The sequence below is a fragment of the Psittacula echo genome, assembly GCF_963264785.1.
Source record: "Psittacula echo genome assembly, chromosome: 3".
Lineage (NCBI taxonomy): Eukaryota > Metazoa > Chordata > Aves > Psittaciformes > Psittacidae > Psittacula > Psittacula echo.
Window position 1 is genome coordinate 32,145,425 of NC_137736.1, and position 27,563 is coordinate 32,172,987.

General features: G+C 36.6%; 1 protein-coding gene across 1 annotated transcript in view; it reads left to right on the top strand.

The window, feature by feature from the left end:
* The window catches only part of DYRK1A (dual specificity tyrosine phosphorylation regulated kinase 1A), an 88,763-nt gene that overhangs the window by 12,353 nt on the left and 48,847 nt on the right, over positions 1-27,563 (top strand). The window contains exon 2 of the mRNA XM_080612032.1: positions 16,879-16,958. Coding sequence (XP_080468158.1) covers positions 16,949-16,958 — 10 coding nt within the window. The 5' untranslated portion in view covers positions 16,879-16,948. The remainder of the gene's footprint in view (positions 1-16,878; positions 16,959-27,563) is intronic.

The window sequence follows — 27,563 nt, forward strand, 5'->3', positions numbered from 1 at the left end:
TTGGACAATACATTTACTCTATAACATGTGTGTGTGTGGAAAGTAAGGGAATTTTTCTGTCTGCCTCTTTTGCTTCTCTTGGGTGAACTGAAAGCAGGAGCACTGCAAGTGCCTCACAGGGCATCCTTTCTCCATACGTTCTTATTTGCATTCTTTTGCATTCCTGTATGAGAGTGCTCTTAAATGTGTCACTCTCTGAGTTTGAAGATTTTTGTTTCGTTAGGTCCCCTGCTCCATGTGAGGTTATCAGGCAGCCTGCTATCAGGATGTACATGCTAATAGGGCAAACATGATTCTGAATTACAATACTTGTCTTTGGAAATGTTCAGTTGGTTCCTTCTTGGTTAGTAAATAAGAGTACTAGTCATAAATGCTGTATCTCTTCAGTGGCTTATAGCTTCTCTGTTTTGTTTTGTTTTAATTGGTTTTGTTTTTAAAATCCCATCCATCTTCTCTTCTGCTTTGAGTCTCATTCCAGTCTGCTCTGCAGTAAACTTTGTTCATAATGCTTGTTTTTTTTCATGGCTGAAGACTTCTGTCTTGTGACAAACAACATGGCATTACTCAGTTCCTAGGAGTAGTTGAGGTTCCTTAGTCAAATAGTGGTGCAGCTACTTTGATGCTCAGTGCCGGTTTTTCCCCCTCTCCCATGCCCTTCTTCAGCAATCCATTGTATTTTTCATAAGGTCTTGTTTCTCTTTTTCCCTAACTTACTTTGAGTTGACTATTCGGCATTTCAGAACTTCCCACTTTGGCTGTCTTTGTTGCCCTTCAGGATGTCATCCATCTCCTTGACCCCTTCAGGAAAGGGAGGAAGACTGCTCGGTGTTTTCAAGCACTGTCTGTGGCAGATATAATCTGTATAGGTTAGCATGTCTCTTGCTCTTTGCTAAACACAGAATCAACCATGAAGAATGCATTTATGGTTTCTAGTAATTCCTGTAAATCCAGTATGAAGCTAACTTGAAATATTTTGAATAAAAATCTGAGCAAAAAAGGAGATCAGGCTTTGGCTGCAAATCTGTCTGAGGATCCATGTTTCCTCGGATAGATTCAGCGTAGCACTACTGAACTCCATAGAGATCTCTTTCTCTTAAGCTCTGAAGCTATTAAGTCTCCTTTATGTTCAGTTCAAGTGAAGTCTCAAATTAGCAGTGTTGAGTTCTGGCTTATTTCCAAAGGTGGTGGTTTATTTATAAAAAAAAAAAAGGGGGTGGGATAGGGGGAAGAGGGCAGTTCCAGTTTTGAAGGCATTAAATGTGGCTTTGAGTTGGAAAAGAAGATGTCAGTGTATGGTGTTAATGATTTGAGGGAGTTCTCTGTTGTAACTGTCTTGATGACTACATTGTCATGGTCAGAGTTTTCTTTTTGCCATGCACTGGACACTGGTCACATGAAGGACTATAGAGATGAGTCTGTTAGGCTGCAGCTGGTCCATTTGGTGCACCTGGCATGAGCTTTGAATCTTCCTTTTCTTATCCCTTTTGCTATGCCTCTATGATTTCATATGTTGCTATGCTATTTCAGATGCATCTGAAAAAATTGCATTCTTCCTAAGGATACCTCTGCTGGCATCATCCTCAGAGTCTGTCAGATCATGCTGATGACCTTCTTGTTGAGCTCTTTCACAAGTTAGGAAACAGCACGTGTATATAGAAAGCTTCCTTTTTTTCTAGCAAGCTTTGTTAAAAAGCACATCACATCATTATATGAAATGCACCAGTTCAGTAACATTAGTAGAAAATTAAAGAAGAAGATCTGCTGGAAAAGTGGCTTTGTTTTGGAGTCTTTCCATCTAGTGAGCTATTCTCAGTAGTTTGCAGGGACTTCAGTGGGACACAAAAAATTTTTTTGCCTTATTATTTCCTGGATACCTCAGATGTGGTGATCTTGAGTACTGTTTGGAGGTCTGTAAGGTCAGGATTTAAAAACCTTTTTATTTATTTATTCTTTTTTTAAATTTGTCCTCATTTCCTTCCTGTAACCTCTTATTAAAATCATTTTAGGAATATTTATTAGGAAAAAAAGTGCTACAGGAAACCAAACTCCCTCGGTCAAGAACCCTAACAACTTCTGATGCTGGTGGAGGTGCTGTTAAGTAATTGGAAAGTTGCATAATCTTATCATGTCCTAGAAGAAATAGATAATTTTGTGAAAGTTTTAGAGCAGTGTCTGCTTCCTGAACAAAAGACAGATAACTTGGAGAGCATTAGATGGATCAGTTTATGCCCAGTATTTCATTGCTGGAATTGGTGAAGTTTATATACACTGTCCCAAAGCATCAGTTTTTTCTGTTTGGCCTCCTAAAAGTCTAGGTAGTCAAAATTAATCTGAAAGGCTCTCTGTGAGAGAGAATTTTCCAGGGCTTTTATCTTGATGAGAGATTTCTTTTGGACTTCTGTCTTATGACTGCCGTCAGAGAATATTCAGAAATTAATTCCATACATCTCCATAGTGACTGTACTCAAAAAGGGATTCAAATCAACATTATCCCAAGTTGACAGACTAAGCCTGAGCTACACATTCAGTAACATAATATAATACAATACAGGTGTTTTTTTTTTTTTTTGTTTTTTTTTGTTTTTTTTTTTTTTTAAATAAATGACCCAAGTTCTTTGCAACATTTAAACCTTTAGAATGTAAAAAAAAAAAAAAAAAAAAGGCCTATTTATTCAAATAATTTGCCATCATCTGTGTGTATAAGAAAACCAGTAAGCAAACCTGAAAAAAGTTGGTTTTCTTTGGGGTCAATTAGCTAGAGCAGTGAAGACTGGGAAGAGGATGAATGTGGGCAGAACAGAACCTTCCACAATACCTCTCCTTTTTTTTCCACTCCTTTGGTAGCAGCAAATTATTAGATTGGCTTAGCAATCATGTGCTACTTCATCCTTAACCTTAACCTTCTATTTCTTTTGTCTGAGGGAAAGCAAAGTCAGATTTGTAGTGAGCTAAAGGGGTATGTATGTGTAGGTATGTATGTATGTGGCCAGTTCCTGAGGATAAGCTGACAAAAGGTAACTGGTATAAACGTGAGTGTGAATTGAATTTTTAGCTACCAAACTCAGATTGAGTTACCCTGTGGCAGGATACCTGCAACCTCTTGTTAGATTCATAAAATTTTTTCCACACCAGAAAGTCGTCGTCTTCTATATTGGTAAGCCAGGAGATAATACAGGATTGATGGTAATGGACAGTCTATTCCACTTGATGAAATTGTGTCATGGTTTCTTCATCTGTGAATGCTTTTAAATTAGATCTTTTTGTGGGATATTCCATACATTGATGAAAGCTTGATGAGGAATTACTGGATGAAATTCTAAAAAAGTCTTGTAGTACGTCATATTAGAATATAACAAGTACATTCTGGGTTTAGTGGTGTGGGTTTTTTTTTTCCTTTTAGAACAAGTGCTAGAGAGTCTCAAATGAGCTACCTGTAGCAGTAGTTGGTAAGGGTACAGAGCTGCCATGAATGATGAAAACTCTTATTCAACGTGGTAATGAATGTACCCCAGTAAAGCTTTTGTTGGTTGATGTATACCTGCTGTCTGTACTGGCTCTTCTCCCTGTGTGAGCATGCATCCACATGCATACCTGACTTAAGTAAGGTGTTTGAATTCTTCTTAATGAATTATAATACCATTTAAAACTCAGCAAAATTTTGCAGCCTACTACCTCTGCAGTAGTATCTTGGTATATACCAAGATTTGCTGTAATATTATGCTTAACAGTAGGGATGGAGGCTAGCAAAATAGGAAAACGAGACCTCAGAGTTTTAAATCTGTAAAATAAGGTATTTTGACTTCATCACTAGATGATATGAATATTTACTGAAGTTTGTTAATTTATCTCATTCTTCAATGAGAGTTTTCTAGGTCAGGGTTTCCCTAACTGGCGATAAGGCCATGGTAAACGAACTACAGGTGGAACTTTAGCCCATGTTAAATTTATGTTAAATTAAAAAAGAGTATGTTAGGATGATGCATATTTTGTTAAAAATTTTTTTGAGGTGACAGTAATCTACATTCTGAGAAATGTTAGGGCTGTAGTTCCAGAGCGAATGATGTGAGGAAAACGTGGAATCTCTATTTATTCATGTATTTACTGTATTGAAGAAACGAAGGGGAAAACCTGTTTGTGTATTTTTTTGTTGTTGATCTACTTTGAAGACTTTTCTTTACCATAGTTTTAGAGTGCCTTGTGATGTTACATGCATTAGAGATTACCTCATGAGCATCATACAAGAATTACAGTAGTTTCCTGCTTCAGAGCTTTGCAAGACCAGGTCAGGCTGCGGATGGACTTGTAGCCTTCATCATTGCAACCCCTACCTACTCTGGTGCCTGGATGTTGCAGGGGAATATGACATGGCTATTTGACAGCAGCCTGCATTGGATGACAAGAGACTCTGTCCACATTCTCCCTTGGTTAAGCATACTTGCAAATTCTCTTTGTTGGCATTTTTGCTTTGCTTTTCCATGGTGGGCCAGCTTAAGAAGCTAAGCAAAAAAACCTAACTATATAAGTAAAAGTAAAAACTTCACTGCTAATTTAGCTACCTAAACTGTTTCATCATGAGGTGGAAAAGCGCCAGGAAGATGAGCCTTGTCTGTGACTTGCTCTTTTCTTAGTAGTAGTAACCCGAGCGTGATCAGTTTGTGAAGGTATATACTTGGTGGGAAGTTATGTTGTGTGCCATAAACTGAGCCAGCATCTTTTTGCACAAAAAGGCCTGTTAACCTTTTTGTTCCAGCTTTAAGTTTTTCTTCCATTTGTTGAGCCAGTTCAGTTTACTAAACTGGCAGGAGATGAACCTAATGAAGATGTGAATAGTTTTTAATTGGGTCATGGAGTTTACTATGTATTCAGTGGGAACACTAAAGCTTTCCAAGGAAGGGGGCACAGCTGTGGACCTGAGAGTTGGGAAGGATGGAGGAGGACTGCTGCCTTTCTTGGCAGTTTAATGTGTTCCTTAGATGGCAAGAGTCTGAAACCACATGTTCAGTTCCAATGAGAATAACTAGATCCCTGGCTTTTCAAGTGTTTTGGCAATTGTCCTCGAGTCCCATGTAATGTGTACTATTGTACAAAAAAGAACCAAAGAACCATGGGACAGAGGGAGAGAAAATGAAGCATGACTTTCCAATCCAGTGATGAGTGTGCTTACCTTCAGGGAAGAGGAAGAAGAAACTTGCTGGGATTTAATCAATGCGTACACATTTTACAGGCTCCTGGATAATGGTTTATTTTCTCAGTGGAAGGATACTATATGAATTATGGCAATACAGCACAACCACCAAGGTAGGAATGATATGTGGAAAGTGTGAGGGAGTAGAGATGGAACACAGAATAGATTGTGTCACTGGGACTATATTCTACTCATTCTCCAGTTATTTAAGGGGCTTTAACCAATTTTTTAATAATGAAATTAAATTAATTTTCTGAAAGACTTAATCTGATAAATTGTGTCTTCACATTTAATTCATATGTTGAAGTACAAATACTTTGTGACACTGAAATGTATTTGAGCGTATGTAGTAGTCAACCTGAGCCTCAATTAGGACTTGTGAAAGTCTCTCTATGTATAACTGGGCTGGAACATTGAGAACTGAACGGTAAGGATGCTGGATTTTACTGTGGTGGAGTCTTTTTTTGTTCACTTTGCTTCCCAGTGTCAGAGAAGTTTGTAGTTGGCATGCCTGATTAAATTTATTTCTTCAAATTTATTTATGTAGACTATTATGACAGACACAAACTATATATAGAAAAGCCTGTAAACATTTCACTTGTGTTCTAGAAGTAGAGGTGAGGTCTATTACTATTGATACTAAACCAGATGTTAGCTGTGGTCTTCAAGGTGCTCTGTGTCAGTTTAGCAAGAACTGTCAGAAATACTTTATTTTGCTCTTTACTTCTCTTGTACTATATTCTTAGCCTGTTCAGCAAACCTTATTATAGATAGCTGAAGTTTGTGAGCTGTCTGGTTTTGTCTTTCTGTGGACAAACACAGTCTGTTAAGATAGTGAGGTTTTTAGGCGAGGATCCCTATTTTGTTGTGTCCCATAGTGCCTAATACAATGAATTTCTTCCTCTATGAGCAGAATGCCCTGTTTATTGCCCCAGCACAGTCCTAGAGCATGGCTACCCTTTCTTCCAGTATCAGTAAGTATTTGGTCTTATGGCCCTAACCTAGGAACTGTGAGTTTCAAAGGTCCAGAATATCAAAGACTGCACAAAAATGCAAATGCAGTTTGCTGTGATCAAGTAGTATTATGCAGAATATAAATGTGTCAGCTGTATGCATGCACTAAAAAGAACAATTAGGTTCTTATTTAGTGTGTAGGTTTTGAAGCTGAAAGTTGGACTTGGGCTCTGGAGGAGTGCAGAGTCAGCAGAAAACTGATCAAAAAGGTGAATATTTTACATCGTGCTAAATTGCAGAACTGACTCAGCAGGACTGAGACAGATGCCAGACATGGTGCAAGAGATTGGTCTGTATTCAGTGATTGAAGGTAAGGAGGGATGTAGGTGAGAAAAGAGCAGCCAAATCTAAGTCAGCTTTGGCTTTTGAGGAGCTGCAGCCTGAGTATTCTTATTTTAATGAAATAACTGTTTATTCACAATCTATTTTGAATGCATTTGGTTGTCATGGAGCCTGAACTTGACCACTGTCAATTTTCAGAGCTGTTGAACTTCATATGAACTGCTGTTTGAAAGCATGTTGAACAAGATTTTTAAACATGGTGTTTCTGTGCTGACATGTCTGACAAAAGCTGGGCCTTCGTTTTTGGTTTCCAAGTTAAAAAGAGCTGGAAGAGCAGCTGTGGTATGTGTAGTTATAGAAATAAGGGATTCCTCCTCTTTTTCTTTAGACAACTTATAACTCCTCTTGCCCAGCTTAGGGTCCCAGATATTTTGTCAATATCCTGAAATCCTAGCAGTAATCCTTAAATTCCCTTCTAGTGTGTTTTAACATTGATAGATACAATTAAAAGGCAAATCTGAGTTCTGTAAACAAGCTTAAATTGTGGTTTTGTCCCCATTTACTACACTTGCGTGGCTATTCCACATATATTTCATTTTAGTACTATGCTTGGGATATGCGGAAGCAGAAATAACGCACTGGGACTTTGAGTTGTGCAAATAGAGAAAGAGGATCTCCTTCCACTTCGAAGAGTGTGTTTAGAGTTACTGTTAGGAATCGTCGTTTGAGCCAAAACTGTCTTAGGTGCTGCTGTCAACATGCTAAATTAGTCTCTTCCCCTTGCCTTTCTCAAGAGGCAGTGTGTACCCTGTTTCTGAAGTACTGAGTTTGGCTATTTTAATATAAATGTGAAGCTTGTAAATTTGTCCTGCATAAAAAATCAGCACCTGTTGATAACGAAACTGTGGTTTGCCTATTTCCCTGACAGAAGAAAAAAAACCAAGAAAGATTTGAGCTGAGGCTGTCCTTCATAGCATGTTTCTTAAATTATTGTGCTCAAGGTAAAATAATTTTAATACTTTTTCCTAGTGGCTGGTGAGTTTACCATCAGAATGATGTTGTGGCTGACTTAGGATTCGGCCAGCTCCTTGAATGATTTTTTAAGGGCTAGAGATTGTTATTATTTTTTTAGAGAAAGTTTACGTTGAGTTGTGCAGGGTTTCTAGGATGATGAAAGTATATTTGTAACTGAAGAAATTTATTTTTTTTACGCTACCTTTTAAGTGCAGTTGCTCAAAACCATCTCTGGAAAAGTGTCCTCAGAAAAACCTATCTAAGTGGGTAAAGTCTGATAGATGCATTAAGGAGAATTCTGATGTTTGAGAATTAAATATGTTCATTTAGTTTCTTTGGACACAAGGTGAAGTAGACAAGTTCCAGTCTTGGGCAGTTTAATCTGATTTATTATGTGAAGTGGAAAGGATATCAGCAGTGCTTCTGCATTATCACTTTTCACATCAGTTATACCTGATTTAGCAGAAGGTATGGGGATTTATGGGGTGAAGGCTGGTTTAAGACCTAGGCATATGGTTAACATATGACCAGAGAGTACCTGGCTGTGTGTATGCCTATCCAGACTAAATATCTTGAATAATGAAAGACAAAGGTTTAGATCAGTTATAAGGAAGACATTCTTTACTGTGAGGGCGGTGAGACACTGGCACAGGTTGCCTCAGGAAGTGGTGAATGCTCCATCCCTAGAAGTGTTCAAGGCCAGGTTGGATGGGACATTGAGCAACCTGGTCTAGTGGAAGATGTCCCTGCCCATGGTAGGGGGATTGGAACTACGTGAGCTTTAAGATTCTTTCCAACCCTAACCATTCTGTGATTGCATTTGTCAATGGGAGCTGTCATACGGGAATCAGCTGAACAGCAGTTAGTCCGTGTTGTGCTTGAAAATATTAAAAAGTATTAAAAAAGTACACAAACCAGTGTATAGCTGAAACAAGCCACTTATCTGAAGTCTTACAAATAAGCATCATCTATTTACAGAGCTATCCAGCAGTTTACAGTTCCGTGTGCTTGGTTGTTTTGGTTTTTTTGAAGACTATAGATGTGCATATCTCCATGTATTAACGTATTTTGGAAGCCTTCAAGATTAAAGATACTACTGTACCAGGGCAGTTGAAAGGGTGACGTAGTCTTATTTCCTTTAGACATTTGATAGCAGCTCTACAGGTGATTTCCAAGGGATCTATGTAAGTATATAAAGTATTTTTGTAATGGCGTTTGTTGTGTTCTGAGTAATATTTTACATTCTCTCTGGTTTTGGTCAGTTCTGTTACAGTAGTGTTTACTGAAACATGATGATAGCTTATTAATTTATTAATTTCTGGTTACTGTTACCTGTACATTGCAACATGATATGGAATTTTGCATGCATCAGGGCAGAATTAAAAGGGGAAAAGAAAAAGCAGACAGTTAAAATAAGGAAACAGTCATGATGTCAAAATACAGTAACGTCTGAATTTGTTAAGGATGGGTCACTTAGCTGAAGTCTCTTGAATGTTATAATATTTTGTTTGAAACTGTGGTAGCTGGGAAAATACTACTTTTTTTTTTTAAATATATGTATATACCTTTTAGCAACCTTTTGGACAGCAACTAATGTCTTCATCAGTGTAAAGTCATTGCTGTTAAAATAGTCTGCATTTGCAAAGAACTGCCTTTACCTCCCATACATACGTAGTGTGCATGTGTGTGTGTGTATCTATATGTATCTATATGTTTGAGCTCTTGCAGTTTTTCAGAGGTAAAAGCATTTCAGGAGGCATTGCATGTCTGCAGAGCTCTACAAGTGCTGTCTGAACTCTAGTCTAGGACTCTAAGATTTTTTAAAGTGGAAGTAGTAGTGAGTACTTTCTCTTGCCAGGTCTCTGACAAGTAGTCTGTTTTGTAAATAAAGAGTATAACAAATACTGGAAGTAGTAGTTAATGACCACTAAATTGGAAGGAATAGTAAGCTGTAGTAGTATCAAGATTGTAGTAAATATCTGTAAATTGAGTGATGTTTGGTCAGGTTTTGTGGAAATTCTAGGCTTTCCTTTAATTCTGTGTTTGGTTGCTTGCTTTATGCCTGAAAAATAGACAGGGAGAACTAGGAAGGTTATACGCTCTTGAGACTTTTTTAGGTCTAAAGTTATAAACAGATGAATGCAAACATATTGCGGCATATGTTTTGCTTTGCATCTCTGAAGTTCTTTTCCCAACCACAACTAACAAACAGTTTTTGTAAATGAAATGATCGATCTTTTTGAGGACCTCTATAGAAAAATCTCAGCTCTCACAAAGCATCTCACAACTGTGAGAGCACATTGCCCTGGATAATCTAGTTTACAGCCCTTGTAGATATTCTGCTTTGAAATGTGACTTTACTCATATGCTACTGTTTTGTTCATGTTTAATATATAAACTAAAATGGCTGTTTCAAAGGAAACCCGAAAAAAAACCAAACCCAAACCACCAAAACTAACCCCCCTGAATATCAGATGTCACCTTTGAAAGAAATCGCAGGTAGGATATGTGTTAATTTGAAAAAGAATTAGTTTGTTACACACATTGTTTTTGTAAGCTGACTTGGAATTTTTTTTTTTTTTTTTTTAAAAGTATCTGCATTTCATAAATACGCTTCCTTTTCCTGGAATTCTGTTGTCTTCATGCTTATGAGAATTTGAGATAAAATTATTTTCTAGAATATGTAAATGGGATTCATGTAGATGGGACTCTTCAGTAATTGCATTTTTACTCAATGAAGCCATTAAACAGTACAGAAGCAAGTACTTAGTTCTAAGAGTTCAGTGCCATCCAACAGTTATGAGTATTTTAGCTGATATTGCAGGGGATGGGCAACTCCTGCTTATAGCATCGCTTGGATCTTTTGGCTGAGGGAGGGGAATATAAACACAGTGGCATGAGTTTGCTGTTCCAAAACGGTTAAAACGTAACCGCGTCTGGTTTGCTTGACACTATTAAGTGAGTGATAAAAATAACCACTCCCCCTTTAATTTGTGATTCCTTATATGGTCGGTATACTGAAAAATATTTTAAGTTTGTGCTTCTAAAATTAATATTTTTAGTCAATGAGTAAGAAAAGAAGCCTATGCAAATTATCTAAAATATCTCAAGTATTTGAACTTTTATATTAGCTGAGTTTGGGGCTTTTTTCTCTCCCTTTCTTCTCTCTCCCCCTCTTCCCCCAGTTGTGTCAGTTTGATTGTTCCTAAAATCCATAGCGTTTATTCTGAAGTTTACATGAACAAATAAATATTTAAAAAACAAATCCCAAGTTGTCTAGCTGTATGGGTCAGGTGTGAGTTTTACACTGTTTGGTTCCTTTATATACAAGGAAAGTAGTACATTTTTTAGAAGTTACACATTGCTTTTCATGAAAAGTTTGGGTTTAAAAAAATGGTATGTTATAAATGACAAATTTCAGGGGTTCAGATGGCACTCTGAAGTCTTATTGAATTAATACTGGTGTGACACTATTGTTAGGTCCTTCTGTAACAGAATTAGGTGCACTTCAGTGTTTAGCATTTTGACACCAATACTGGCCTAAGAAGCCCCTTTTTGTCCCAGCTGTTTGTTCCTGCTGCCAGGCTACTGTGCATTTATAGTGACCGGATTGGACGAGTGATACAGAATGAAAAATAGTGGTGTCCCCTCCATTTTTTCCACCAGGTCATTTTCCCAATGCTGTTTGCTGAGTGACCCTGTAATAGTAGCACTGTCTCAGCCAAGCAGGTAGTGATGGAAAGGATACAAGCTGCTTAAGCAGTACTGCTGTTGAAAAGAAATTCTTGCTCTACTGCACCTTATAGTTCTGCCTTTGCCAGGTTTGAATTGGGTGAGAAACTTTGTGGTTTTAGTAAAGCTGCTTATACACGCTTTCACGCTTAAAGGATGGGTTCTTTCATCATGTGTTGTGAATAAGAGCGAAACTAGTAATTTGCAGTATATTTTTAGAGGAACTAGTGCTTTTTGGGACACCTAAAATAATTTTACGGTACACAAGAAAAATTATGGTAGAGTGTGTTTTGTTTTAGATGCAGTTGTTTCATAAGTATCTCAAATTTTGATCTAGTAAGTAGTATAATCTTCTAGTTTAGCAGCATGCATTTGAAACTGGGAGTACAAAGTACAATACAAGCTCTTAGGATGAAAGGTGTATTGGTGAAGTGTGGTATAAACTCAGTTTTGATTGTTGCTCTCTTTTCACCTAAACTAGGAAACCAGTTATGTAGAAAAATGCCCTTCATTAACATTCACTTTCTTATGCATTGTGTAAACTGACATACGAAGGTGACTGTGCTCATAGTTCTGTTGAATGCACAAACTAAACTGAAGAGGGGTGTAATTAATTTTTTCTTCTGAATTATAAATTTTAAAACCTAAATATGGGGATCTGTGACTACGTTGGGAACATGCTAAATGTGATGCTGATCATGAATGACTTGAATTTTGCTTTAGTAATTCCTCAGTTGGGTCTCTCTGGGAAGTAGACTTGGAAGTTGACAATCACTAGAACCCTGTGAGATTTATGTGTTTATTTTAAATTCCAGTAACACTAGTTATGCTTCACATTTTATTATGTAGTATTTTAAATAACACACCAAATCTGGTGTATTTGGTGAATCTTTTACCAGGTATGTCTTATGTCAGCAACATTATTGATTGTGCTTAGTATCAAGAATAGGCTGTTGAAATGCAGAATGACAAGAGCTTAGAAATTGATATTGTATAGATGTATATATGTTTAGATCCATTATATTCCAGTATGTATGTTAATAATCTCAATTTAATTTTGTATACTGTAGAATCATTTTTATAGTAAATAAAAAAAAATTTTTGCTTTTAAGTAAGTATTTATATTTATGTTGCTAGCAACAGACCTGCTTGCATTTACCCAAGGTCAGTGACCTGAATTGTGTTCATTTCTGACAACAGTGTGTGTAGTCATGAGATATGAAAAGATTTCTCTGGTACTTCATGAGTGTGACTTCAGAAATTACAAAATAACTTTTTCACAGAGGAAAAACTTCAAGAACTTTGTTGTGGTTAGTTTGCAAAAGGTTCCATATTGAATCTTACAATACAAAGATACTGAATAAGGGAAGTAAACGTGTATACAGAGCATTTTAATTAGTAAAATGTAAAAAGCAAAACCCTCCCCAGCAGACTTTTCTTTTAATTCAAGCTCTGGGGTGTGCTATTATTGATATTCTGAGACCTCTTATTTAAATTTGTCATGGAAAGAATTCTTCATATATGCTTAAAATGAACACAAAATTGTAGTGAAATTTGACCTTTCTATAAAGGTGTTTATGCTGGTTACCTTTAACACTTTGCAAACTTGGATAGGTTAGAACTGGATTGAATCTCTTAACTCTAGGCGCTTTATGCATTTAGGCGCTTTACCTATTATGCAAACAAAATATTCAACATACTATATGACTTAGGTACATTCTTAAGTTTATGAAATAATACAGATTTTTGAAAAACTTCTACTATTTTGCTGCATTTGGAACTGGCTTCCTACTGTGCTCATAGTGTAATAAAATTGTCTGCATTTGCAAAAACTCATCTGATTGATATCCAGGCAAACCCCCCAAAAAAGAGAAATGGTAGAGGAGAGTGAAACTTCTTCAGAGAGATGTTAATAATGGTTTTTACACTTTTAGGTTTTTGATCTTTAAGGTTTTTACAAGTATGATTGCTCTGAAACCAGCTTTGATTTATAGTGAACCTGTTGACATAAGTTGTGTATTGAGTGTTCTGAAGGAAGGAGTTGGATACGCTAAAGAAATACAATGGAATAAAATTTAGTCCTCAGAGGCTAACATGCAACCTAGGCTTATGGTGTAAGGAAAAATCAGGCATCCATAAAAGCTTTGTTTTTCACCATGTTTATAATATGGTGGAGTATAACCTGGAATAAAACGTGCTCAGCATCTTTGACTTACCTAACAAAACACTTTATAGTAAAGCTGAACTCTACACTTGAAATTATTCATGAATGTGGAGTTGCTTTGGATAGGTAATCCCATTATCTGTATTTTGAGGTGATCAGAGGAGCATTGTGTGGGTAGGAAAGATGAAGAGTAGAAAGCAACAGTAATTAAAATGGGAAATAAAAGCGTGAAGTAAAGTTTTTGCACGGTAGCTTCATACACAGGTGATTTCCAAGAGCTGCTCTCTTTGTTTAAATGAAAGACTTCAGCTTTTATTCTTTTGTTTGCTGTACCACTTTCAATAATTTGTTTTTCAACGCCTTTCTTCTCATCCCATCTTCCCTCTGCTCCTTTATTTCCAATTCACTTCTGTTTTATACCAGTAAGTAGATCAAACTGGGTTCTTGAAGCCCACTGAATGTTATTACTAAGGGATTCTTCTAGTAATGATCTTAAAGACTGTGTGATGAGTGGGATTTGTTCTTGCCTCTTCTTATCACCAATTTAGTATCTAAACCAGGAAGCCCTCGTACAGGCTGTGTAAAAGGCCTTTTGGTTTTAAGAACTTGGCAGTGCAGAGGCACAACAGAAGATGCTCAGTTACTGAGTTTAATGTGTTGACTTTGTAGCTGTTATATGAGATTTGGTTGCACTTACTTAAAAAAAAGACCCAAACCCGACAAAACCCCAAAGTTTAAAATGTTACTCTTTTATATTGTGTGTCTGTGGTACTGTTACCATCACAGTAACTCATTGTCTTTGTTCTCTGGTGATTTTTTAAAGTTACTTTTTATGTTGTGGATATTTTCTTGGAATACAGTGGACATTTCCACTCTGGTCTTAATTCCACACTAGTTGTTCAGTTCTTCGAAGTGTGATTATAGACAGTTGTAAGGAGACTGAAGAAATGCATTGGTTTGTGATGGATATGTTTTGCTGGTTAGCTCTGAAGTGGGCAGATGTATTGATTTCCCCATGACTTTACAGTTACATCAGCAACTCTTCCTTATTGTCAGTAGCTCTAATGTCATCTTCTGATTCTAAAATAGTTCAAGTCTGCGTGTGTTACCTTTCCAGTTTGGTTTCTCTATTCTTAGAACTTTGTGAATTTTCTGAAAGAGACTTACTTGTTCAGAGCTAGTCTTATAAGTGATCGTAAAATATTCTAGGTTAATTTCCAATCAGCAAAAAGCATAACTTCCCCTATGTATGAAGTTGCTTTCCTGCTTTGACAAAATCATCTGTATGATTTCAGGTTCTGTAGCTATAGCTTGGTAGTGTCTGGGTTTATTGGATACCTAATGTTCTTACCAACTGATTTCTTATGGAAAGAGGAATAGAGTTGGCAGTCTGTTGCCCACAACAGTGCTGTATGTTGCTAGCATTGCAGTCAGTTTGATACAACATTCTGCTGTAAAGCGCCGTAGATGTGCTAATGTGCTGCTTTTTGGAGCTTACCATTCCCATTGTAGAACTGGCAGAAGATGACGTATGAATGCTCTACAATCTATTTTGGCTGAAAGTCAGATAGCTTTGTTCAAAGTATGTTTGCTGATAGTTCTAACTAAGCTGGTTTAGGATTGAAGTTGGCCTTGTACTGATGCAGGTGAGAGAGGTGATCCTTACTGTATTTGAGCTACAGGGTGGTAAAGACAAAAGAGCAGTGCCTTCAGTCATTGCAGATACTACTGGAAAAAGCTTTCTATAGATAGTCCATAGTCCCTAGATAATGTAATAGATAATGCCATAAGTATCTTGGCCATAGCTTTCAGTAGCCCTAAGACACCCATGTATGCTGGACATAATCTGGCTTTAAACCCAGGAACTATTTAGTGTGAAGAAGAAAGAGTTTGCTGTTCGTTTTCTCCTGTTCTTGGACATAAGTGACTGCCTTTGCTAGGTTTAGTGGGGCTAAGCTCAGTACAAGACACTGTCTTGTGATGTATGCGCTTAGCACACGTACCAGACTGAATCTTTTATCCAAATTGAAGCGATTTAGGCATGAGAATGTCTAGTTTGTAGGATCTTGTGTAGCCTTAGGCAATACTCATCAGCCTTGCCAAGTTTATGGCTGCTGTGGATGTGGCAGTGACATTCTAGGTCTCTGTGGAACTTCAGCAGTAAAAAAACAAAGCTGTTGATTCATGATGTGTTATGGCCAGTATTTGTTAGCCCCCTCTGTCTTTTGGAGGCATGACAGCAATAATTCACCTGCTTGTAAAAAACCAATACAACCTCTACAATGGTCCTGCATGTATCAAAAAAGTAATTCTTCCGTGTGTTCTCGTCACACCTCCGTGGTGTGTGTGTGTCTCAGTGTGTGTGTGCATGTCACACTTCCGTGGCACAAGGAAGAAGCCAGTGTGGTGGCAGAAAAGCTGGCTGGGCTTAGAATGTAAGTGCTTGAACGGTCACTGTTGATGAAGAAATGAACTGCAATGTTTTCTGCGGAAATTGCGGTATCTAAGTGTATTTTAGTCAAGACACACTTTCTTGGAGTTACATACATCAGGAGGTGTTTAAATAGTAATAATCTAGCTTCTACAATTTGAGCTGTTAGGTAATTTTCAGAGGTTCTCTAAAATTCTCAGTAATTTGTAAGTGCTTTTGATATTTTCGTAGGTTGAAGAGTACCAGTGATAATTTTGTTGGAGAACAAGTGAAAAGCAAATACTTGAAAAATACTTTGACCAGGGATTGGTTGATGGGTGTTGTGGAGTTTGGTTTGGTTTTGTTTTTTCATCGGCATAATCCCACTGTTCTTTTTTAACTCCAGTTGGAGATTTCCTCCTAGAAACTCATGTCTTTATGTATCTTTGCCTTGTAGAAAGTGATAGTTTTATTTTTCTGAACATATTTTAATTTGGTGTAAGGTGAACCTCATTCAGTTTCAGGTGAGATATGAGATAAAAATGGACTTGCACATTTATGGATTTATGTACACTTATAGTTCTGTAGTTTGTCGATTTGGTAAAATCCCACAGAAGTTCAGTTGTGTTTTATAAATACTTTCCTGAGTTTCTGTAAAAATCCCCATATTTAAGGGCTTTGTAAAGATGGGTAACTATCAATAATTTTACTTTGGTAGGTTTGAGAAGAGCTTTATTTGGATGATCTTAATTTTCAGAAGTGCTGAATGAACAGCTGAAATTTTAAGTTAATCCCTGAAATTTCAACATTTACATAGGTGTTTTGTTGTTTTGGGTTTTTTTTTTCCCCTAACATTTGATGTTAGAGGAAGATAGTCGTTGTAATGCTTGTCTCTACTTCTACTGTTGAAAGACAGGGTTTTTTTGAACTACCTTGGTTTAGCTCTGTGGTTATATCTGAGAGCTAGGATTGAACTAAGCACTATGTAGATTTAGTAGAATGAAGGTTTATGGTTGGTTTTTTTTTAGTTATATTAATATTTTGTATTTACATTTACTTTCTTCCTTCATTTTGCAGTGTTGTTTGCTGCTGGACTCCCCCTGTCCCCCACACCCCTGCAGGATGATATGAGACTTGAAAGAAGACGATGCATACAGGTGATCTTATTTTCAAGGGCTTTTAGAAGGGAAAAATATTTTATTATCTTAATCTGGTTTTTGTTTCTATTCCATTCTCTGTATCCCCACAATTACGTCAATCCAATCTCAGTAGAGTGTTGAAGAACCTGCAGAGTTTTGAAATCTTTCTTTGCCCTTTGAAACTTTTTTGCAACTGTCCATGAGGAAAATGTTTTCCCTGAATGGAAATACTGTTTCCAAAGTTTTATGGAAAAAAGAGGAGAAAAAAAAAAAAAAAAAAAAAAAAGAAGGGCTTGTTTCTAGAGAAGCTAACTAAATGTACTGCCTGTAGTCTTGTCTTGTTTGTTATTATCCGCTTTTAATGCCCCCACTTGCCAACAAATGTATGTCACCATGCATGTTCAGTGACACACTATTTCATCAATCATTAATTTTATTTTTAAAGTTATAGATCTATCTGAAAAAAAGTACAACAAATTAATATCTAACAGTTCATTATGCCATATTGAAGACTTATGTCTAGTTACTGTAAGGTTTCTCAAGAACTGAGAATAGGAACTTTGAACATCTTTGAGAGTCACTAGTCATTCTTAAAATTGATCTTTTAGGAAGTTCTTAAATTTTTTGCCAGTCAGAATACTGAAAGTGCCAAGTGTATTTGCAGATTAAATAGCTTACTTTTACTGATGCTCTTTTGCTGGAAATATAGTTAATATTTTGACAGGAAAAATCAGGCTCAGCAGAAAGAGAATAAAATTTAGGTTGTACAGGAGGATTGGTGTAGCTCATTTTGAGTCCTGTAACAGCAAAGTACACATAAGACAGATCTTTCTGAGTGCTTGTTCAGCTCTAAAACCCATCAGTTCTTGGGACTGGAAAAAAAGCTAGATAGATTTACATATGCATGCAGATCATCTCCTGATTGACAGTTTTCAGTTGCATCAGCTGTTCATGCATAAACAGCTTTAGAGGGTATATTTACATGGTGCGTGTTGGATTAAGACCAAGATGCTGTAAGTGGATATTTCATTCTGTGAAAACTAAACATTCCTTCATTTCAGTTGAATGTTTGTAAGTTGCATGTTGATAGCTCAAGTAAAAGAGGGTCTAAAGAATTCTAAAATTAGGTGGGGCAAAGAAGAGGAGAAATAAAAAAAAAATCTGAAGTGATATTTCATTTGCTTTAAATGTCTAAATCTAGAGGAATAGCATTTAAAGTCTCAATTCGAATCACTTGATGTCCCATCAAACTTGTGGAACTCTTGTCTAGTAGGCTGTCATTGATAACACTGTAGGTCATGTGCTTGTTGGGGTGTAGATTTAAATATAGCCCCACTTAAATATTGAGAAAATGGTTTGAAAGCTTTAAAAGTATCCATCCCACAGCTGAAAGGAGAGAGAATAATATGAAATAGTACCTTATGTATCTTACACTCTTTGAGATAAGTAAGTTTCATATTGTAATACATTATTTTGATTTAAAACTTGAGCACTTTCAGTTTTGGTCAGGATTGTTGATGATGGTGAGCTTGTAAAATTACAAGCTTAAAGAGTAGAAATGCCTACAAGATTCTGAATTGCAAGTAGTAATTCTGTCTTCTAAAGCCATAATTCTGTACTTGGAAGCTCCATGATGAATACAGAGTGAAAAACAGTCGTACCTTGGCAAAGACTTTGAGGCTTCTGATGTGTCATACAAGTTGGAAGTTAGACAAATAAGACTTATTTTCAGCTTTCTGTTTATTAGGAGAGCCAATATTAGTATGCTGAGGTTCTGAGAATAAACATGATTTGCATGCCTTAAAATGAAGAAATGTACTGTAATTATTGTGTAATGCAGAAACAACAAGAGTCATATGGTGACTCTGCTGATACTTTTCTCAAGTTCAAAGTAGGTGGTGAGAGCTCAGGCCAGGAATTGAAAGGTTCTGTGGTTACTGAGGATGATTCTTTTGCATTTTCAACAAGGCTTGGCTTCTGAGGGTTACTGATCTGGGTGACTGATCAGAGATGCCTGGTAGTGTCTAAGCTACCTTTGGCTAAAGGATGAAGGCTTCTATAGGGTAAATAAATTCTTTCTTATAATGGGCATCACTTCATTTCACTGGAAACTGACCTACTGTAAAACCCTAAAATTAACCACAATATAACTAAGGGAAATAATCTTCCTGAGAAAGATTTTTTTTTTTTACTTTTTCTGTCTTGGAATACTTGAATTTTAGATCACCACTTAGGCTGAAAACACAGAAATGTATTAAAGTCTGTTGTTCTTAAAAAAAAAAAAAAAAAAAAAAATTGAAAAAATGAGTAAATAGTGCTATTGAATCCTATTTCCCAGGTTGACTTACCAGGAAATTTACAGCTTGTCTGACTTCTTTTTTTGCTGTGTTCTTAGCACCTATAATATGTAGAACACATACAGAGGAGGACACTTTAAGACAGTGTTTGGAGAACTGAAGGATTTTCAATAATTGCTTTTTGTGTCAATCTTAATAACTTTTATTGTAGGATTTTATAGGGGCTATACAGCTTTTCTGTGAAAAAATGCAAAAGGCAAACTGGGGATTCAGCTCACGGGAAGAAAAGCTAAATTCATATTTCAGACGTGCTTGTGCACTACAAATGAATGTCGTGATAATGAAGTTAGTGCCTTAGAATGTGGTTTGTAATTAAAAAATATTTTCAGAATGTGAATTTTTCTCTTCTTTGTACTTTAAAGTCAGTCTCCCCAGGACATTTTGTGAAAGGAAGGGACCGTAAGTGCCAATGCTATTACTACCATTATGGTTGTAGTTACTGTGCTGAAAAATCATACTAACAAGTGTTAACTTTTTATGGCGTAGTAGTGTCAAATTTGGGATTGTGCTGTTCACTTATGAGCAGGAATTCATCTTATTTTTAAAAGTCTGTTTTCAAAGTGATTGCTGCATCTTGTCCTGCACCTGTTAAGCAGAATATGGCTGTGGCTGGTTGTTACTTTTTTCCCCTCCTCTTTGAGGAGGCTGCCTTATAAAAATGGATTTGCTTTATAACAAATAACTTATGGGTTTGGCTTTGGTTTTTCTAGTTAGCTGCAGCCTAGGTATAAGTAACTAAAAATAATTAGTTTTCTGATCTTTAAGCTTTCAAAGATCTTACAGCTCCTTGTCTTCGTTAACTGCTGTAAGAAAAGGACTCATATCTGAGTTGAGAGTATAGGGGACCAAAAGTACAAGGTCCGGAGGGATCCATTCCGTAACACCACATACTTATCCTCTCAGAAGTGATTAACTGGTAACAGTTATTGTTGGAGTATTGGTCTGGAAAGCAGAAGGGAAGGAAAAAGAGTCTGCATGTTCTGAACTGCTTTTTGATGATGATGCACTTTATATGAAATACAACAGATACCTATTAAGGGTTTAGATCTTTAGATCTCCCACAAGACCATTGACCAACATCGTTTGGGACATTTCTGCATAGTAAAGGCAGCATGGAAACAAGGTAACTGTTACCAGTTATGTCTTAAATAGACATAGATAGTTTATAAATAATTACAATATTTTTGTCGAATTCTTATGCCTGCACAAACTAATTCAGGAGTTTGAGCATGTAAACTCATCAACAAGAAGTATAGGCTGGTGGTTCTACCTTTAATTGGGCAGTAGGATTTATCATGTATTAACTTTTAACACATTTGCATTTTCATAGGTAGATTTGAATGTAGAGAATAAATCAAAAATGCTAGTTGTATCAAATTCTTCTCTTTATCATGAAAATATATTGAATATGCCAGAGATGTTGGGAACCAAGCAAGTGATACAAAATGTGAAAATGGTATGTTCAAGGTTGGTAAAACATTGGAAGTGATCATATTTCTCTTTGAAAAAAAATCCAACATTTTTCGTGATTTCAAAAGGAAAAAAAAAGGGAGCAAAAAAAGTGCCATTCCAGTACTACTCAGCAAAAATAGTACAAGAACAATGAAATTGTAAATACTTGTATAGATATTTGCCTGTCCACCCCCCACCCCCAGTTGCATTGCTTATTAAAATATAACAAGTGTAAAGACTTCTGGGAAGTCCTTGGATTGGGTTGAGTTTATAGTCTTGCAAATGTTCAGGTGTTAGTTTTATATAAGAGTAGAAGAAAAATTCAGAATTGGGCCACGTCTCTCATGTCTCATACTCCTAATAGTTTAGCTACTGATTTCATTGAGCCTGTAGCTCTTTTGAAGAATGTTTTTGTATGTCAGTAGTAAAAAAAAAACAAACCAAAGCAAAAAAACCCCACTGTTACTCTATAGTCAGAAAAAAATTGTGTCTAATATTGCTGCTCTCTATTTTGAAGTTCATCTGTATTATCTTATACCAGTACTGCTGATAATGCCTTTGAACTAGTCTGTTGAGAGCCACTTTAAGTACCAGGGAATTCCAGGTACTTAAATTACCAGGAGCATCACCTTTTTGTCACTTACCTGCATCTTCTTGTGGAAATGGTGACTGTACTAGCTATGATTCCGCTTAAGTAACTGCATACCTGGAGTGGCTTTTGTGAGATGTATGTTGTTGGCATAAAACCAGAACTGGGTTATAATGGAACAGACATTTTGCCCATGTGCTGTTTCCAGACAGAAGCACAGTACAGGCTGGTTGCGGTTTTGTTTCTGATTGGTGACTGTCATCCCAACTGGACGGATTCTGTCCACCAGTAACTTGTTCACATATTTGACTGTATCATTACGGGCAGTTTTTGTTGGTTATTCAGGTCTTTGCTGGGCAGATAAACAGAAGTTTAACACAAACAAAAGGTATCAAGAAAATAACAGAAGAGACAGGGTTACTCATTACTAGTGGAGGTTTCAAATATAGATAGTTAATGAGCACTTTGCATGGAAAGAAATGCTTTTAGAGTTAGCCACTATTTTTACACAGATAATTCCCTTTGCAGGAGTTGTTTGTGATGTCTTTCTGCCTGTTAGTTTTTTGTCAGCAGTTGTGCGAAAGCAGTTGGGGAGGAGTTGAACACAGTTGCATACTGAAGGGCAGCAGTTATCATGTTGAAAGTGGAAGTTCTGCTTTTCAGAGATGAAGTCATTGACCTCAATGAATGATAACCTTGAAGTCAAGAGACTAGATTAATGCTCTACTTTCTGTATTTGAGATCAGAAATGTGAAAACCTGGACAGCTAAAGTTAGATTCATGCATCCATATTTAAAAAGAAGTTGCCTATTTAACAGAAAAGGAATTTTTTTTCCCCTCCTCCAAAATTGCTTAGTACCTGTGATAAAGAAGATTTTAGGTTTTGAGCCTCAGTCGTCATCTAAGAGGAATCAAATGACAAAAATCCTGTTTCAAGGATTTGGCATGGAATTATAGCCTGGTGGAGAATGCTACTTTTCTTATTCCAAACAGACTGAAGTATCTAAACCAGAAAACCTTTAGAGGCTTCTGTATTTAATTTGCTTCCTCTTAAGAGAACACAACTCTCTTCCTCTTAAAAGGGATAGATGTGAATTCCTGTAGAAAGCCCTGTTAGTAGTTGTCTTCTTGTTTTGGTTTTTTTTTTTTTTTTTTTTTTTTTTCCCCACACCTGGAAGTTTCTTTTATGTTTTGCGCAAAAGTAATTGAAATATTCTTTCTTAGGCTGTTCATAAGAGTGCTCATCAGGGCTCACAGGGGCGTGATGGGTGGCAGTAGTCAACAGCAGCTTGTTTCTTCAGGAGGGCAGGGAGAAGTGGGGGACACAGAGCTCCAACCACCACTGCAGCAAGTCTCCCTCTCTTGTGTTGGTGGAGTTGAGATGTTGTCACCACAGATGTTGTCAGTTGAGATGTCAGCACAGGAGACCATTGAGATAGGAGATTGAAAGGAGTGTTGCACTTTCAAAACCATTACATTGCTGCATAATGCTTGAAATAAAAGTATCTTAAAGATACACGTCTATAGGTTTAGTATTTCAGAAAAGTAATTTTATTAATTTTGTATCATCATTTATGTGGTCCTCTTTTAAAAACTTTTTTTTTTCCTTGAGATAACTTTCAATGAAGTGTAGGGTGATGAGGACATTTCTCTTTAATGAACAGTACAGCTGCAGCAGATACATTGTGAGGCTGAGATTTATTTCTATTCTTTATTTCTAAGAGCAAAGACTCACTTAGACCTGACAAAAATTTGCTTTTGAACAAAAAAATCAAGTTCAGATTAAAAATTACAATCTTAACTATTACAAAAAATGTGATACATTTTCAGAATTACTGGTCAGTCTACTGAGAATGCCTGAGGTCTACAGTGAACATAACAAGTATAGTCCTTTTTACACCCCTTAAAGTCATCACCTGAGCAGCTGTAATGGAAAAGCCCCTGTGTTGTCAAAGTGTTAAGTCTGTGAATGAAAGTAAAGGTTCTCTTGGGTAACACAGTAATAGGATGGCTAGACTGCATTTAGAGCTGCTAATATAGTCCTGCTATTATGCTGTATCATGTTGACTTACTAGCTAAGGTGTTTGCTAGTGTGAGTGTTCCTGTTTCATGCTTTATATTGTATAGCAGACAGCTTTTTTTGTCCTGCTTTGTGTGCTTTTGGTAGCAAACTGAGTTCATGGAGTGATACTGTTTGCTGGGGTAGGGAATTTGTCAAAAGAAGTTAGGAGGGGGGATGGGCTTTGAAGTGAATCTTAACCCAGTGCTTCTTGGGGTAAGGCTATTGGTTTATATCTAGAGGAAGGTGTACCCTTGAACTCTGCAATGGGCAACACTAGTTCAGGAACTTGCCCTTTACAGCTTTTAAGAATCACATCTGAAGTCTTGCATTCCTAAAATACATCCTACGGTGCAAATTTTTGATTGAACACAGCAATAGCTTTATTTGGATTTGCTGTCTGTGGAGACAGAATAGCCTAAATTCACCAGTTTTGACCAGTCCTGTCTCTAAACAAGTGTAACAATGGCTTAAACATGCACCACTTTAGTTCCTTAGCATATGCTATGTAGAGTCCATGCAGGGGAATAAATGTTTTTAGGAGGTATCCTATTTGATAAATCGTGCAGTCAGATGTAAATGACCTCTCCTTCCATCCCTGAACAGTTACATTCTTTGGGCGTTAGGTTTTAAGATACAATGAGAGTGTGTAACAGTCAGTTCTCACTACTTGATAGTTCTTGTTAGGTATTCTGTTGATAATAGTTTATCAGGTAGGTGGGTACAAGAACTATGCAAATATTGTTCATAAATCTTGCTGAAAATTGACATTATGACTTCTTAAAACCTGTTATTTCTCTGTTTCCTATTCAGTTAAATTCATCCCTTAATACATGTTTTTTGTTATGTTTATATGAAATGCTGTTCCAGACAGTGGTGACCACATGTTCCTTTAGCTTGATGCCTAGCTAGTATGCGAAGCTGGGATAGTACCAGCTTGTCAGAGCAACTTATGTTAAGACTTGATGAAGGAGCTTTTTGCCTAGTTATACAAAGGGGAGTAAGTATTCCTCTCACCAGCTTTTATGATAGTTTCCATGCCTTAATATGCACTCAACTATCCATGCTTACTATCTTGGATATTTCCATGAAACAACTTAAACACATGCTTGTCAGCTGTTTTATGTCAGTAGATGCTGTTCAGACATAATCTAAGTGAGTCTAGTTAAAACCGTCGGTACTGAGGAACATGATTAATATTGGAAAATGTCGTAAAACTGAGAATGTTTCAGTTTTCAGATTTTCATCTTGACACCCTATTCCCACAAATACGTATTTGTTGATAAACTGTTATGGACAATTATTAGATTAGAGGGTAAGAAACAATCATTTGTTTTTATGAGTGGTGGTGAGACATCAAATTTGCAGTTTTGACCTTTCAGTTATCCTGGCAACAGTGAATAATATGCAGCACAACATATATTGATCAACCAAAGTGATGTTCTGAAGCCCTGTTTCTGGAGCCCAGCATTTCATTGGTACTTAGATCTAACGCCTGTTGACATTCTGCTGAGTTAAATACCTAAATATCTTTGAAGATCAAGATTTTAGTATATTGCAGAGAGACAGCTGTTGAACGTATTTGCTGCAGAGGTTAAACAGGTGGCAGCTTTCCTCCTTCCTTGTGGAAGTGTATTGGTGCCCATGTTTTCCTAACAAATTCATTATTAAAAGTCCCTCAAAAAAATGAGAATACAAGCATAGTATTAAGTTCTACTTTACTGATAAAAGTGTAGAACCAGTACTTTTAGTAGTACTGGTTAGGGTTAGTTCTGGTTCTTCTAACTAGTTTCTTTTTTGCATACTCTTGACTTGTATTCCATTGTCTTACTGAATCCACTTTATGTGTGAACAGAGATTCCAACCTAAAGTTTAGCATAACACCATCCAATACTGTTATCTGATCGCACAGTATCTTTACTAACATCACAGAGAATTTAATACTTGTGCATCTTGCCTATTGAGGTCATTATCTTGGCATGAACTTGCCACTTGTTTGCACTGCCTGTGAAATACAATGTAGAAGGATCGATAGATGTACTTTCCCAGGAAATGAAGCAGAAGGATTGTGTTTGCAAAGGTGGATGAAGCTGATTTCATTCTTACCTGGTTTGTGGACACGAGCAATGTTTTACCTGGTTATGTAGGCAGTAAGGCATTTGAATAGAGAAGCAGCATTGTAATATTGTCATTACAGTCCACAGTTCCTCAGGGCTGTCTCACCATTCCAGAGGAATAAATAACTGTTTTCTGGCAATACATGAAGATCCCTGTACAGACAGCAGCGATTATAGAAGCCCAAGAAGTGGAATGAATATGGCCTTATTTTGACGGATTCTTTTTAAAATGCTGGCTTCTATGTAGCTGGACTTTGATCCATCTTCATGTTCTTCCCAGGTCACTAAATATACCTAGATGGCTTGAACTCAGACAGCCAAGTTTTTATAATTAGTAAAAATATATATGATTTTACCTGTCATGGTAATATGAGTTCCAACTTGCTAGTAATGTCTCCCAGATCCTTCTCTGTGAGTTGGATTGAATATAAAACTGGTAAGAGATATCTTCATGGTATGGAATATTTGCTTGCATGTATTGAATCATCTTAATAAAATATAATAATAAAAAGAAACAAATATGTTTATCAAGTTTTATACCTTTCAGTAATACAGAGACTTTGTGCTAGTTGGGAATGAAAGGGTGAGTTTGCCCTTTAGAAAGTGAAGTACTTCAAGTTTTATCAAAATATCTGTGAAAAGCAACAGATGTTCATCATACTTTCATTTACATCTTTGTTTTAGGTAGTGTTCTGTATTTTTATGTAAGGTGATGCTTTAAGTAGGCTCTGTGTTAACTCCTTAAAGATTGTAAAAAAAAAAAACCAACCAAACCAAAAGCTAGTGGGCTTTTTAAGCTAAATGTTCACATCTCGAGCTTTCTCTTAAATTCAGTTTTTCAAAATTGGCATATTGAGATATTGAAGGAAAACTTTGATTTTAGCATTAGGATGATTATATAAATAACTGAAAAAAATATAGGATATTCTTGTGTACTTCAATTTAGACTAGTTTGTGAAGATCTCTGCAAGTATATGTTTTGTACTTGGTGGTCCTCACTATCAACTAATTGTTCCTGTCCTTTGATCTCACTCTGAAGTTGTCTGATTAGAGCACTGTCTTCTTTTAAATCAAGCACCTTGCAAAGAAACAGATTCAGAGGCCAAAATCTTCAAGCAAGCAGTTCAGTTTGTAGATTATAGCTTTTGACATATCTCTTGCTTTGCACATCCCCAGTATTTTACAAAACCTGGATTCACAACTGAATGTTTTCTGTTTTGCCATTTTCAGTATTGGAGATTTTCTCAAGATAGGTAGAAGACATTATTTGTATAGTATGCCAAAAGAGAGCCCAGAAGAGATCTAAAAAATAAAATTTCACAGCCAAAAAGGCCTACTTCTCTGTTTGTAAATTGAATGTTCCCAGCCACTGAAGCTGATCACATGGAACAGCACACATCTGTGCTAGTTAACTGTCCTACCCTATAAAACTGGGTGGCTGCCTGAAAGCTGCCTGTTGGGAAGGATTCCTGGAACATGCTGACTGCCACACATTCCCAGGAGTTACTGGGGAAGAGTGCTAGTTGGAATGGATGTTATGAATGCTCTAACATTTTACAAACTCTGTGGATCACAGTTCTGTGTTTAGGAACCTTCCTCAGCTCAGCTGAATCTGTTAGTACAGGTGCTAATTCCATGTTTACTGAACTAGTAAGTCCACTGTTACCTACTAGTCCTTAAAGAAGGACTGGTAGAATCCTTTTTCTTTTCCTGTTGGACTTACTGTTGTCTCAGGAGAAGATTGCTTTTTCTTTTCTTCTGAGTCAAAACAAAGAGAACTTTGTTTTACCTTTTGTTATGTATACATAATATCTGTAAGTATATATATATAAAAAACTAATTTTTCCTGACCTGGAGTTGCAGGAATATTCCTGTGATTCTTTCTAACTTACAAAGCCAGAGAGAATTTTGTGTTGCTTTTCTGTAGGATTTTTTGAAAGTTTTCTTCCATCTTCTGACAAACTGTCTCTCTGAAGTTGTTCTTGTCCTCTGGCTTAGGCTGACTTTATGGGTCTTCATAGTGTCTCTTCTGAAGAAAAGAGATTTTCA